Consider the following 13,622-nt stretch of genomic DNA (forward strand, 5'->3'; position numbering starts at 1 on the left):
CATTAGAAGGTAAAATGCCTCCATCTTCTGGATGTAACGTGCACTAACCAATATGATAAACTTTTTTTTCTCTCGCTCTCTCTCACACTTGAAATTAGACGAATAATCCCTTTCTTCCTTTTTTAACCGTGTCTCATTGTGGTGTATAAAAACAACATCATTTTTAACATAAATTGCCCGGCTGTGCTGTGACGACTGTCCCGCGTGTGAGCATGACGTCACCTTTGTTTACTTTTACCTAGGCCACGCCTCCATTAGCACTTGTGGCTAGCGCCTCGGCTCGCTACCAGAGGGGAGCTCTGTTCCGAGATTTTTCTTCACTTCACCAACCCGGGAGACCGATCGTCCACCTCTGCATCAGTCCGTGAGTAAACTAACATTTTATTACAACTGGTCTTTTTCAATCAAGCTTTGCACTGACATTTTATTCATTGGTTCTCCATCGGTTGGGAATGGAGTTCTCTCTCGTGGGCTAGCGTTGATCATGGGCAGGCTGACTGACTGCTAGCTTTTGTTACATCGCCAAGAAAAATGCAATTCAGTAAAGGTTGCTTTTATTATTCAAATGTGTATCTCGCTTTCACTATATTCTTATTGACATATCGGTTATGTCAATGGAGTTTAAATAAAATATACACAACGCACCGCTCTATTCTTTTCCCGTCTTTTCGCCTTTTCTAAACACTACACTGCAGCCATGCAGGGATGCGGTTTTCTGTTCGACTTTAATGCATTTGGCTTTGCAACACATTTTCTTTTGCTTTATTGTCTTTGTGGGTTGTTACAGCTACTAAAATTTAGATTTTAAATCTCTGTTATAACAGATTGGTGCTCACGGATCTGAATTTGTTTAATCCGTGTAACGTTTCCTAGTGAACACTCGCACGGAGCCGCTGTAGCCTTTTCAGTGTTGAGCAGGTTCCACATACATTTGTGTTTCTTATGAGTGTATATGATATTTTAAATAAATACATTGAATAAATGTATTTTATGTATGCTTTATGAAATTAGGGTTGATAATTTATGACATAAAATCACACACCTCATGGCAAAGATCTGCTGAACATTCTTAGAAAAGGCATGTTTTCAGTTTGTCCTCTCCATTTGAGAGAACTAATAACCTCTATTGTTATAGTCATGTATCTAATAAACTGCATGTTTATTACAAACCTATTCCTGACCTGAAGCCAGTGTCAAAAAGTTGTTGCCTCATGTCTTGTGTCACAAAGCCATCTACTACTATAGTAAAACTATAGTAAATGCAGAATCTCTTTGGCAAACTAAGTATCAGCCAGTGGAGCATTTTTCCTCACAAAAATCCCTGTTGTCCCGGATGCCTACAGGAAACTCTGCCCTTTGTCTTAACAGTTAAGTGTGAGACTGAAAGCAAAAGTCTGGGGCAGGGTAAATGATACTCAACCATGTTTAGTATAAACGGGCATATCTGACCAAACAAACAAACAACAGATTTTTGCCAAAGCCTGTGCTTACATTGCAGTAGTCAACCTTTGTTTGTTCTTGAAAAATGCTCTGCCCACATGCAAGAGTTGTCTTGCACAGAAATGTTCAATATCAGTTCACTAGCAATAATTTACTGTATTTCAAATGGTGCAATTTCACAATAAAGACTCCATGATATTGCAGTTTTGTTGCATTCTACTTTATGTGTATGTGCTTTCATGTGATCGCTCTGTCAGCGGCCATTATTTATTTGCCTTCTTTATTTACCTTTGTTTATTCTGCTCAATGTTTGACTCAGACACTCCCTGGCTGTATACATAAAAGCCTACTTGTGCATTGTACTACCTGCCACAGCCGTTTATCGCACCACCTGGTTAATGGCAAATTGTTCCAGGAGGAAGATATGTTTGCACATAAACATGGACCCAGGGCCCCTGTGTTTACAGTAGTCATGGCAGCACTCAGTTATTCAACAAATAGACTGAGCTTGATCCTTCAGAGGGGAATGTTTGTCTTTGTAGATACAGCTTTAATTGTGCAGTTTTTATGCCAAAGTCCTACATTCAATAAAAGTGAGATCACCATATAAATGATGGTATCATAGGACATTTTAAAATAGTGCTGAATATGTACTCAAAAGCAAATCACACCAAACACTATTAGAAACCTTCAGAGTGTGCTGTTAATTAATTATGTATATGTTCAGAAATTGTGTGATTCTTCATAGTGTAACTTCCAATTCTTAAGTGCTATTCTGCCAGTGCTCCTTGATGTGTAGATACACTATAATACACTTTTATGGTAATGTGATTGTAATCTCAATATTTTTCAGAAAAATTGCATACATCATTCGCAAAATTGTATGTCTGTTGAAGCCCTTTCTGTATGGTATTATTCTGCTGTGGGCCTCAAATTGTCTTATCTTGATGTTATCTCTGTTCACAGGTCAGTGACGTCCAGATGCATGAGTCTGGGTCAGAACCAGCCAGCCACAACATTCCATCGAATAAGATCGAGAACGGGCACAGCGGTGAGAATGAGAGTCGAGTGAGGGGCAGCCACTCTCCTCCGTCTGAGGCTCCACGGGTCAGTTTTTCTACCTCATTCCACTGTTACATACACAGGACGTTCATACAATTTTAGCAAAGGTCATGGCACTGATTACTCTACTCAATTTATGTACAATTTGCTTATTCAGACGTTTATACAAGCAACCACTTTCTTGGTACCTGATGTCAAGGAATCATATCATGTGAGATGTGTCATAAAGAATAGGAACCTAAGGTGCTAAAAGAATAGTACATGACTGAATATGCATGCCCCAAGTGTGGTATAATTCCATCAGCCAATTTCAAAGTGTGATAAACCGTGAGTCTTTTTTAAGATACCTGTTCATTTTGCACACTGTCGTTGTGTCCTTGGGCGAGACACTGTAACCCACATTGGTGTATGGATGAGAGTGTGCATGGGTGAGTGGTTCCTTGCTGTAAAGCCCTTTGGGCCTGATGAAGGTAGAAAAGCGCTATATAAGTGGAGACCATTTACCATTGAGACCATTTCTGCTGAAGGCCATGTTCTTTTGGTCCTCTGTGCAATCATGTTTGTCTTTTTTGCAATTTTGATTTAACATTCTTCCTCCAACATCTGACAAACACATTAATGAGTTTTAAGTCCTGTTGCTCTCCCTGTTCCGTAATGAATACTGAGTTGCTAATACATGTTCTGCAGATATGTTGGTAAATGGAAAAAACAAAAAATCCCTTAATGTACGGCCATGTTTGTTTTGATATAGGATATGGACATTTGTTTGTCTGATTGTTCACTCTGTATGTAAATCTTGAAGTACTAGCATGTGGAGTACAGCACTGATTTGTTTTTATAGCATGCAAAAAGTTAGTCTGGCTATTCCAACCTGCAAATGCTGTGCCAAGTCCTGATATACTTAAGACATTTTTTCAATGTTATTTAGGCTTAAGTTTGGTCTAAACCTGCTCTAGTCTAGTCATTGTGATTTAGCTCTATTTACTTTATTCCTTAATTTATTCTCATTAGAGTTATTTTAAGAAGGTACTAACTTTGATCAAAAATGTACACTGTTTCTGACTTATTCAAAGACAACGCACCATGTTTGGTCATCAAACATGGCTGACTGCTGTAAATTAGAGTTCACTTTTCAACAGAACCAAGCCCTCGAGCACAGTAAAATACAGCTGCCAATGTCTGCTGCAGCTGTGGGTGCTTTTTTTTGTAACTGAGAATAACAGTAATGGTGCATTGTGAATTAATGTTTATCCTCAAACACTATTTATTTGCCTGACAGCCTCCGTCTACACAGGGGATTAGTCATGAAAACGGACACAGGCCCGTAACTTTTTTTTGTCAGTGCCGTTACACCCAACTAGACAAGAAGGTTTACTGTTGCCGAGTGTAAACCTTCTTGTCTGGTTATTTGTTTGTGTGTTTGTGGACTTAACTCACTTATTCACTCATTCAATTTTGGCTGAATATTTTCAGAAGGTTGGTTGGCCAAGAACGAATTTGTGTCGATCCAAAGCAAGGTTTCAATCTATCAATCACGCATCAAAGTATGGATGGTGAATATGGCCAAAATTAATCTGCATATCACACATTTGATCACTGTTCATCTTCACTTAAGAAGACTTAAATTCTCTGACTACAACTATCTGCTTCTGAGTGTTCACACTTTGTTGTGATTGTTTAAGAATTGAATTTAAATTTTATTTCATTTGATCAGGGACAATGCACAAAAGACATGAGTCTAAAAAAGAAGAGAAAGGTCACTTGTCAGTTGGTGAAGCGTGACATGGAGGTCGGACAATTGTTGTTGTTGTTGTTGTTGTTGTTTTTGCTTTCTTCCTCTTCAGAATCACAAACGCTTTATTTATTCCAAGGGGAAATTTGTTTTGTTAAAAACAGTATCTCGATCAAGACAAGAAGAAAATAAATCTCGTTATAAATGTTGTCATTTTGTGCATCTCAATTGCAGCAACACACTGGCTTCTATATTTATGCTAACGGGGAGCCTGGGGATGGGGGAGGTTTTGCTGATGTTTGGGAAGGGGAGGGAGCTCATGCTGGGCGGAGGGATCAGGGCTTTATTGTTAGTTTTGTTTATATTGAGTGGGGTAGTTAGGCTGTCAGACCACGTTAGTCTAGTCTTCTGTAAAAGTGAACATGCTTTCCGGATATTTAAGCATCCTTTCAACAGTGGAGAGGTATTTTTCCATTGATCATTTATATTGGATTATTATTATTTATTTATTTTTATGTAGAAGTAGAAATATGCTTTATAATTTAATTTTGAAAAACATCTGCCTTCACAACAATACAGTATACTGAAGGACCAAACCAAGTTCATTTTGCTAATAGTAGTAGAAATGGGAATGGAGCCTCAAATCATATACGTCACTATTGCTTTATTGTGCCTATAAGTAACAATTGTGTTCATAAATGGAGACAGATAGTGTTAGCAGCCCCTTGTTTTTCTCTCAGACTGTCAGTCATCGAGGAGTTCACAGGACCAGTCTTGCGGGACCAGATTTGTGTTTACACTCTGTTGCTCGCTGCTACGACTTTCGACAATAACAACAACAGAAGATGTTTGGACTTGCTGGCTGCCATGGCAACGGGGATTAGGCAAGGCTGTTGTTTTGTTGATGGTGTCCACAGAAAAATAGAGAGGCCAACGGGCTCATGCTGCCTGGGATAGACCTGTTTTCATCGCTTTAGCGGCCACCTCTGCAGCATTGAATTTCATAAGAAAGGACAAACTAGGAAGCAGCAGTCTGTTATTGTTCACCCAAAGCCTGTGTGAATTTCACTGTCAGTTTGTTTACCCAATTCAAAACAGCTCTGCCTCGGAGAAAGATGTTTGTTTGTGGTTCAGACCTTAATTAAAATATGAGGCTCAAATTCTGTTTTGGTAAACAGGCTCTGTGTGCTTTTTTATTCATTATTTATATCTCTCTGCAATTTTTGATTACGGTGTTTGTGTTTACTGTAAACAGCCTGAGAGCTGGAGGCTTGGTGGGGAGGGAGAGCGTGATAATTGCCTTAAAGCAAAGGGTGCAGTTGTTGTTGTTTTCGTGGTGCGGGTTGTTGTTGTTTTGATGGAACTTGAATTCCCCAGGGTGCTTTGCTGTTTGTGGTGTTTCTGTCTATTTTTAGTTGAAACAGCAGCATGTATTGCCAAACTGGCCAATAAACAGAGGCTGAAAGACCGCTACCAGTCAATAGCTTTTTGCAGATTGGCGCATTGCAGACATTTAAAATATTTTATTCAAAAAAGGGATTTGTCATCCTTTATGTCTTATCCTTCAGGAGTCAGCTATTCCCAATATGACTGTGCCTCGCTGGGATGTTCATATGATTAATTGCCAAAGGATTTGTGTTGTTTGCTCGTCTTGGCTTAACAATATTTATCAGGGCTCAGGCTGGAGGTGAGAGTACAATTGTGAATTGTGTCACTAAAATAGTACTGTTAAATAGTAATGTTTCATTTAATCTTTAACTGATGTTTTTTCCCCCCATGTTAACCCTGATAATGCCTGTGTGTTTTAGGTCCCAGTGTCTCTACCGATGATGACCCCTCCTGCTGAAGCTCCACAGCAACAGATCCAGTCCACGCCACAGCAGCAAATCCTCAGTCCACAGCAGCTCCAGGCTCTGCTGCAGCAACAGAAAGCACTCATGTTGCACCAGGTAGACTTATTTATGATACACTTAGAGGTGGGCATTATATCGTCTACTTCAAATATTGTCAGCAGCAATGCGTTGGTTAATATTTATACATTGTTGTGGTTCATTGTACCATCAATTGCTTTATCATAGTTTTTTTTTTGTCTGACATTTTGACAGATTTTCTTAATGTCAAAATTCTTTGTTGTGCATTATTGTATGATGATCACAGAATAGACCTAGTTTAGTTTATTTGATCCATTTTACATTCTTTTTTTTTTTTTTAATTCATATACAATTGTGGATGCTCAAAATGGAGTAGGCTGAAGCAATAAAGCTTATATGTGCCTATCCCCATAGTCAATTCAATATACATTTACGTAACATGATACATTTTAGGGTCTAGATTACATTGACTTTAGATGCAAACAAGTCCTTCCTGCACTGAACAGATACAGATTATTATATATCAGTTTTATACTTAGACTTTTCAACATTTACCAAAAAGGGCATTTAAATGCATACAAACGCTTTATCAGCCCCCATCTCACACCTTAGGTCTGTGAAATGTCCCACCGTTATTTTATATTTTCTCCCTCTCATTTTCTCATTAGCAACAAATTCAAGAGGTCTTCAAGAATCAGCAGGAGCAGCTCAATCTCCAGTTGCTACAGCACAAAAATGTTGGGATTAGCAATCAAGAGGTATTTTTTTAAATATATATTTTTCTTTTCAAGTAGAAGTTATAGTATATAAACCGGATCTACAAAATACCAGCCGTAATTTTCCCAAACGGCTTTACAGAAAAACAAATAAACAAAGCAACATTCAATGGCATGAGGCCCTCCATTAGGCTCCAGGAGAGAAAAAAAATATCCATGGGAAAAAAGAAAACCCAGGCAGAATAAACCGCAAAAGGAATGGTCCACTCCCAGGACACGGTGTCTCTACACTGTGTTGTTATAGTTGAATCCTTGTTAGGTCCATAGTTAAGCAAAAATATCAACACGTTTTAAATCAAAGATTGACTTGAAGTAGACTCTGCACACATTAGTAAACTCACCTGAAGTAGATAAATAAGCAATGTTACAAATAATTTTCAGTTTCTGCAGTTTTCATTAGTTATACATAAGAACATCTGCATTGTTACACCTATGTACAATGCGCTTTGTTACGGTGAATTTAGAGCTGAAATGATCATGAGGCTCCTGATGATGGATCTGATTTAAAGAAAGAAAGGAAATATTTCTTCTCTGTGTTTGCCACAACAGAAAAAAGGGAAATGGGGAGCTTGGTCTTTAAATAGATAATGACATTTGCTGATTACATTTGCTAAGCCAGCTAAGTGATTGACTGCACATGACTTTGTGGTTGCCTAGTTGCATTCAAAAAGACACAAGAAGTGACAAAACCATGGGCTAAATTTACTCTGAAGCAGTTTTGTCTAAACCATTCTGCCTTTTCTATTTAGTGAATGTTGTCTCTGTTTGTCTCGGTACGTCACGATTTTACCATTGCCCCTTTTGTGATGATAGATGTGGCAAAGCAATCACAAGAAATGTAAAAGAAAAATCATAAAATGCATGAGGATAATCATAATGTTAGAAGCAGCAATATCTGATTACATTGCAGCCATATGCTGTATGTTCATATTGTTTCAAGTCACGCAAATCTAATCAAAATTTAAATCTGTATTCAAACTCAGATAGTTTAGTAATAGGCATATACGGTTTCACGGTTGTCCTTTTTTTTTTACTTGTTTCATCTTGACATTTGTCATAACATTTATTCTCTCTCTGCTTCAGCTCACAGCTCAGCAAGTTGCCATCCAGCAGCAGCTCCTCCAGGTGCAGCAGCAACATCTCCTCAACCTGCAGAGACAAGGCCTGTTGTCGGTCCTGCCCACCAACCCCTCTGCTCTCACTGGTACGACGTTTATTCACACGATGGGCCAAAAGGGCACTGTGGTGGCTGTTGAGCTGTGCTGCCCTATTGTTGCGCTAAATTGATGTCTCGTGTGTTTAAGGTTGTGACAATAGTAAGATTGTTAGCGGAGACACAAGGGAGTCTTCAGCTCTTTCTGCCACCAATGGTCATCATTACCTCCTGAAGAGAAAAGAAAGGTAGAGTAAATGTTTTGTGTTTTGTGTTTTTGTCTTTGCTTCTTATTTGTGCTTTACATGTTTTCCTTCTTGTTTTAGTGGGTCACAGGATGAACATACTCAGGCCAGCCATGCTCTCTATGGGAACGGCATGTGCAAGTGGCCCGGCTGTGAGACGGTCTTTGGAGACTTCAATGCGTTTCTCAAGTGAGTGCTGTTCTAAAGTTGTTTTGTATTTGCTCTGCTGTCTGTTTGAACAGCATACAGGACAATGACCCTATATATCATGTCATCACACTAAATCTGTTTACCTGCAGACATTTAAACGGCGAGCACACTCTGGACGACAAGAGCACTGCACAGTGCCGTGTGCAAATGCAAGTGGTTCAACAATTGGAACTGCAGGTATGGATTAAGTTTCCCTGCCTTTGAAAATATGTACTTTGTCAGGAAGTTTCTCTCTTCATTTGCGCTAAAGTTTAAACTAATTCCTTGCATGCAAAATCAGTAATCTAAATGTGTTGTGTGTTTTCACACTGAGGCTTAAAACAGAAGTGATGACTTTATGTACTTGCACTTCTGAAGATGCCAAGTTCCACACCAAATGCCATTTTGTTGTTAAACCCAAAGTGCTAACTCACAACTTCTGTTTTTAGTTAAAAAAGGACAAGGAGCGCCTTCAGGCGATGATGGCACATCTGAAGTCTTCTGAACCCAAACAGGCAGCACAGCCTGTACGCGCCACCTTCTTTATGATTATCATCAAATACATTTTTCTGCATTTTAACTAAATGTAAATCTTCTTTGTACAGGTAAATCTAGTGTCCAGTGTGCAGGCGTTTTCACAGTCTACGTTGCCCAAAGCTACACCTCCCATGAGCCTGTCCCAGAGTGCCACAGCTCCTTCCACTCCCATCACACCTCACTCAGAGTCCCCATCTGTCTTCACCCCCAACAGTGTGTTCAGTGGGACTCCAGTGAGGAGGCGCTACAGCCGCTCGGTCAGCCAAGGTAATACTCTACTGTTTTAGGGTATTCAGTAATCTAAGTACATTTAATAGGAGACCAAGTTCTGTGAGATCTGAATTTGACCCATAATGGACCTTTTTTTCTTACAATGTAGTGTTGCGTGACCTACTGTGGATATTTGACATTATGATATAACGGCAGTGAAGTTTTGCTTCAATCAATAGAAGCGAGGAGGAAGCTTCTGTTGATAGAAGCGAAATATCCTCAATTTAGGCTTCACTACAATGAATACTTCCTGGATGACTGAGAACCTTCACAAACATTGTATAATCTTTTTTTTCACAGATATTGTTGACAATAAAGATTTTTACTTGAGCACTGAAGTCAGACCTCCGTTCACATATGCTTCTCTCATAAGACAGGTATACAAGTCTTATTTCACTTTATGAACGTTTTCAAAATGGCATCTCTGACATATCTCTCTTGTTTTTACAGGCAATTTTTGAGTCACCTCGCCAACAACTGACACTGAATGAAATCTACAACTGGTTTACTCGAAACTTTGCATATTTCAGGCGTAATGCAGCAACTTGGAAGGTAGTAATCATGCACTACTGTACATGTCAATAAATATTCATGCAAAAGCCTGCTGGGGAATTTGTGCTTACTGAAATATTGTTTTCTTTTCTTTTTTTTGGTAACCCAACAGAATGCAGTGAGACATAATCTCAGCCTCCATAAATGCTTTATCCGTTTGGAAAATGTCAAGGGAGCCGTGTGGACAGTAGATGAGATTGAGTTTCACAGAAGAAGGCCTCAGAAGATGGCTGGTAATGGGTAGGTAACATTTGAAAATAACTATTTAAAAAGTACTGTTTATTTACAGTAATAAACAATTCTTAGAGGTCTGCCAACTAGTTTTTTTTATGTCCTCCAGCTGGCCCTGCATCCCTGTTTTTCCCATTTTTTTCCACCTCTTTTTTTTAATAATGTTGCCAAAAGCTGCAGATGCATTTTATAAATAAAAAAAAAAATCAAGATGACGGGAAGTTTTAGAGGTTCTTATGAAAATAGAATTGTTTAGTACATGTGGTTCTTCGAGCATGCTGTAAACTCTGGGTGATAATTTTCAAATAAAAATAACTTGGTGTTATCTTTCATTATAACAGGTCTCTAATCAAGAATCCCCAAGGCAGACAGTGTGTTGCTGGCTCTGCATCTCAGGTACAGTGTATTATATTTTGTTATCGCTTTAAAACACACATAATCTTATCTTTAACTTTTGACAAAAAATTTGATAATGTGTGTTTTATTTAAATTGTTTTAGAGTCTCGGTCTGGACTGCAGCAGCTCCCTGTTCAACCCCGCCTCCATGGGCAGCATCCCTCTACATTCTCTGCCTCACGTTCTCCAGGAGCAGATGAACGGAGCTCTCGCCAACGGCTCCGGATACCAAAGTGACAGCAGCGCCACCCAGTCCCCTCCTCAGTCTTTGTAAGCATTATACACGCAGATCGTACGTCAAACTTGATCATAATGGGGAAGTGCGGCCATGATCAGCCTTATAGTTAACTGTGTGCAGTGTATCAGTCAAAACCTCTCACTACTGATCAGCTGCTGTAGCAAAATGAGGGTTTCCGTGGGGTATTCTGAAGCATTAAATGTCTTTAACCTCTTAACTCCCATCTGAACGGATCCCATTTTCTCCAGTTTGGCTTTACCCTAATCAAAAAGCTTCTTGGGAAAAAAGCACCAAAACAGCCACAAAAATGAGAAGAAAACAAGGATGTAAACACAACAAAAAAGTGACAAAAATGTGACAAAAATGTGACAAAAATGTGACCAAAAAAAAAAAAGTGACAAAAATGTGATAAAAACAAAAACAAAAAGTGACAACAATTCAACAAAAATGTGACAACAATTCAACAAAAATGTTATAAAAACTCAATCAAAAAATGACAAAAATTCAACAAAAATGTGACAAAAATGCTACAAAAATGAGACAAAAATGAGACAAAAAGTCAACCAACAAGTGACAAAAAAAAAAAAAATTGACAAAAACCCACAAGATAAAACATAAAAAAGGTGACACAACACAGAAACAACGCGAGGAAAAAGATCAGTTTTGTGGGTCTTAGGTTTCAAATGAGGTGTTACACAGGCCTATAACCAAAGAGGACAGAAGGCATTTGGTTTAGGCGGGTGGTAAGAAGCTAAAGAGCATTAAATTGGGTTCAAATCTAAATTTATCGGTAAATTATGACATTGATCAACAATTTTTCCTGTTTAAGTTCATCGGAAATACCAAAATGGTGGTCTAAAACACATGATTTGCTCAAATTTGTCCAATTATCTTTCCTCTGTTTGATGAAATGTTTGCACATCCAAAGAAATTCAATCTGTGACAATGTTTTTTCTGCATTTGTGGCATTAAAGTATAGTTTTTCGGTCATAAAAAGCACCAAATTTGACTTGCTTCTGCCTGGATAAACCCTGCAAATGATCCTGTGATAGTTTCAAACTGTGAAAGTCTGAGTTAGTTGAATATAAACTCTTAGCTTCTGCCAAAGTGCACTTCTGCAACAATACCTCCTGCACATTCGTGCACGATCGTTCACAATAGTTATTCAAATTCACATTTTATTTATAATGCACTTTAGGGAGTGTAATATTTAAATACCAGCAGCACAAGCAATTGGTTTGTAGTGTTGTAACCGGGTGTTTCTGGCAAGGCAGGGAGTAGTGCACCAAAAAGGGAGTTAATTTAAAAGATATGAACTTTAAGCAAGAAGGAAAATGCCCATGGCTTAACAAAAAACACAGGGGACAAACAAACAAACAAAAAAGGATATCATTGATCCCACAAACAATACAGAAGAAACATTCTCTTCTCTAACTTCCCCACAAATGTTCCCACTAATTAGTCAGTAAACAAAAACAAAACTCAATAGTCAAACTAAGCTAGACCGTATAAAGTAAATATACAAGAAAACGGCAGAGAATATGGAAAAAAAAGTCCAGTGATCACACAGTTATACTTTCACAAAGGTAAAATAATAAATCAGTTACCCCACCTTTTGAAGATCACCATTAGTTTATCTATCAACAATTACATTTTGAGGTCACTTTCTTAGTTTTGAAATAGATGCCAGTATGTCTGGATTATACAGTATTTTAGCAAGAAATATCCTAAGGTGAACCACATCAAACATTACACCCCTATAGAAGGTCACGCTGCCATCACAAACCCATCTGCTGTACTACTTAATGCTAATCGTGCGTCATTTTTTTTTTACAGCTGTATCAAAGAGGAACAGGAGGATGAGGAGATATGTGACAACTATGCCTACGAGTCTCCAGAGAGCACGGACGAGCCGGTGCACAGCCCAGAGATGATGCACCACGAGGACGGCAGCCCGGAGAGGCCAAGCTTTCTCTTCGAACGCGTGCCTTCTCTCTGACTTTAAGGTCCACGCCTCTATCTGCAAAGCACCTGCTGAAGCAAACTCGTTGCTTTTTCCAAATAGGCTGCGTTCACGTTTGGTTGTGTGAAATGGGCAGGGGCCTATATAACTTTATGGGAGAGTCAGGGTTTTTGAAAGAACAGTAATTTCAGAAATGTGTTTTCCCTTCGTATTGTTCATCATTGGGTCTAAAAAAAAACAGGTCAAAACATCTGGAATCTCAAAGTTAAAAGACTATTTCTACTTTGTATAACCTCTTTAACATTTTATTAAAAATGTTGTGATGTCACGTGAGCGCAACCTATTTCCATTCCCATTAGCATAACCAAACACTCTTATTAAAAGTGATCTTTTTTGTACATATACCAGAATTTCTTTCTTCTTTTTTTTTAGCCTAGCGTAATAATTTTCTTTGTACAGTAGAGTGATAAATCTACATGCTATTGTAAACAGTCTATGATCTTTTTATGTGTGCACACATACGAGCAGAGATGCCAAAGGAAAGGGAACACAGATGGGCAGCACTTCATTTTCCCCTCTGTATATCTGACTGAGGACACTACCTGATTTTATTTTAGTAGATATTATATTATGAAATGTAGACAAAAGTGCAAAGGTTCACTGCCAACATGGGCTACGGTAATTCATTTTATAATCCAAAATCACGCAGTTTGTTTCGACTTTTTCAACATTTAGTCTGGTTCACGATGTAATTTTGCCGGATTTTTGGGGAGAGTATCAAAGCTATACATTTTTGAAAACTTTATTAAATAAGCAATTAGAAAAACGGTTATAGCGATAATAGCAATAATAGCATTTATATGGGGAATTAAAAAACTTAATTGGAATTTATGAAATTTGGTAGATTTGATCCTTCCAGTCAAAAAAGTAAATGAAACCCTTGTCATTTGTTTCATGGAGTTACCGT

The 13,622-nt window shown here is 38.4% G+C and overlaps 1 protein-coding gene across 1 annotated transcript; it reads left to right on the forward strand.

The window, feature by feature from the left end:
* Nucleotides 1-242: 242 nt before the first annotated feature.
* On the forward strand, nucleotides 243-13,473 carry LOC306965037 (forkhead box protein P1-like). The gene is made up of 16 exons (XM_079559253.1): nucleotides 243-364; nucleotides 2,407-2,547; nucleotides 6,043-6,183; nucleotides 6,774-6,863; nucleotides 7,965-8,085; nucleotides 8,186-8,282; nucleotides 8,361-8,468; nucleotides 8,579-8,666; nucleotides 8,918-8,995; nucleotides 9,074-9,272; nucleotides 9,576-9,652; nucleotides 9,726-9,827; nucleotides 9,940-10,067; nucleotides 10,400-10,454; nucleotides 10,558-10,724; nucleotides 12,529-13,473. Exons 2-16 carry the CDS (start codon nucleotides 2,422-2,424, stop codon nucleotides 12,689-12,691), a joined length of 1,740 nt encoding a protein of 579 aa, XP_079415379.1. The 5' UTR covers nucleotides 243-364; nucleotides 2,407-2,421; the 3' UTR covers nucleotides 12,692-13,473.
* Nucleotides 13,474-13,622: the final 149 nt, after the last annotated feature.

Source organism: Gobius niger (genome assembly GCF_951799975.1).
Source record: "Gobius niger genome assembly, chromosome: 6".
Classification (NCBI taxonomy): domain Eukaryota; kingdom Metazoa; phylum Chordata; class Actinopteri; order Gobiiformes; family Gobiidae; genus Gobius; species Gobius niger.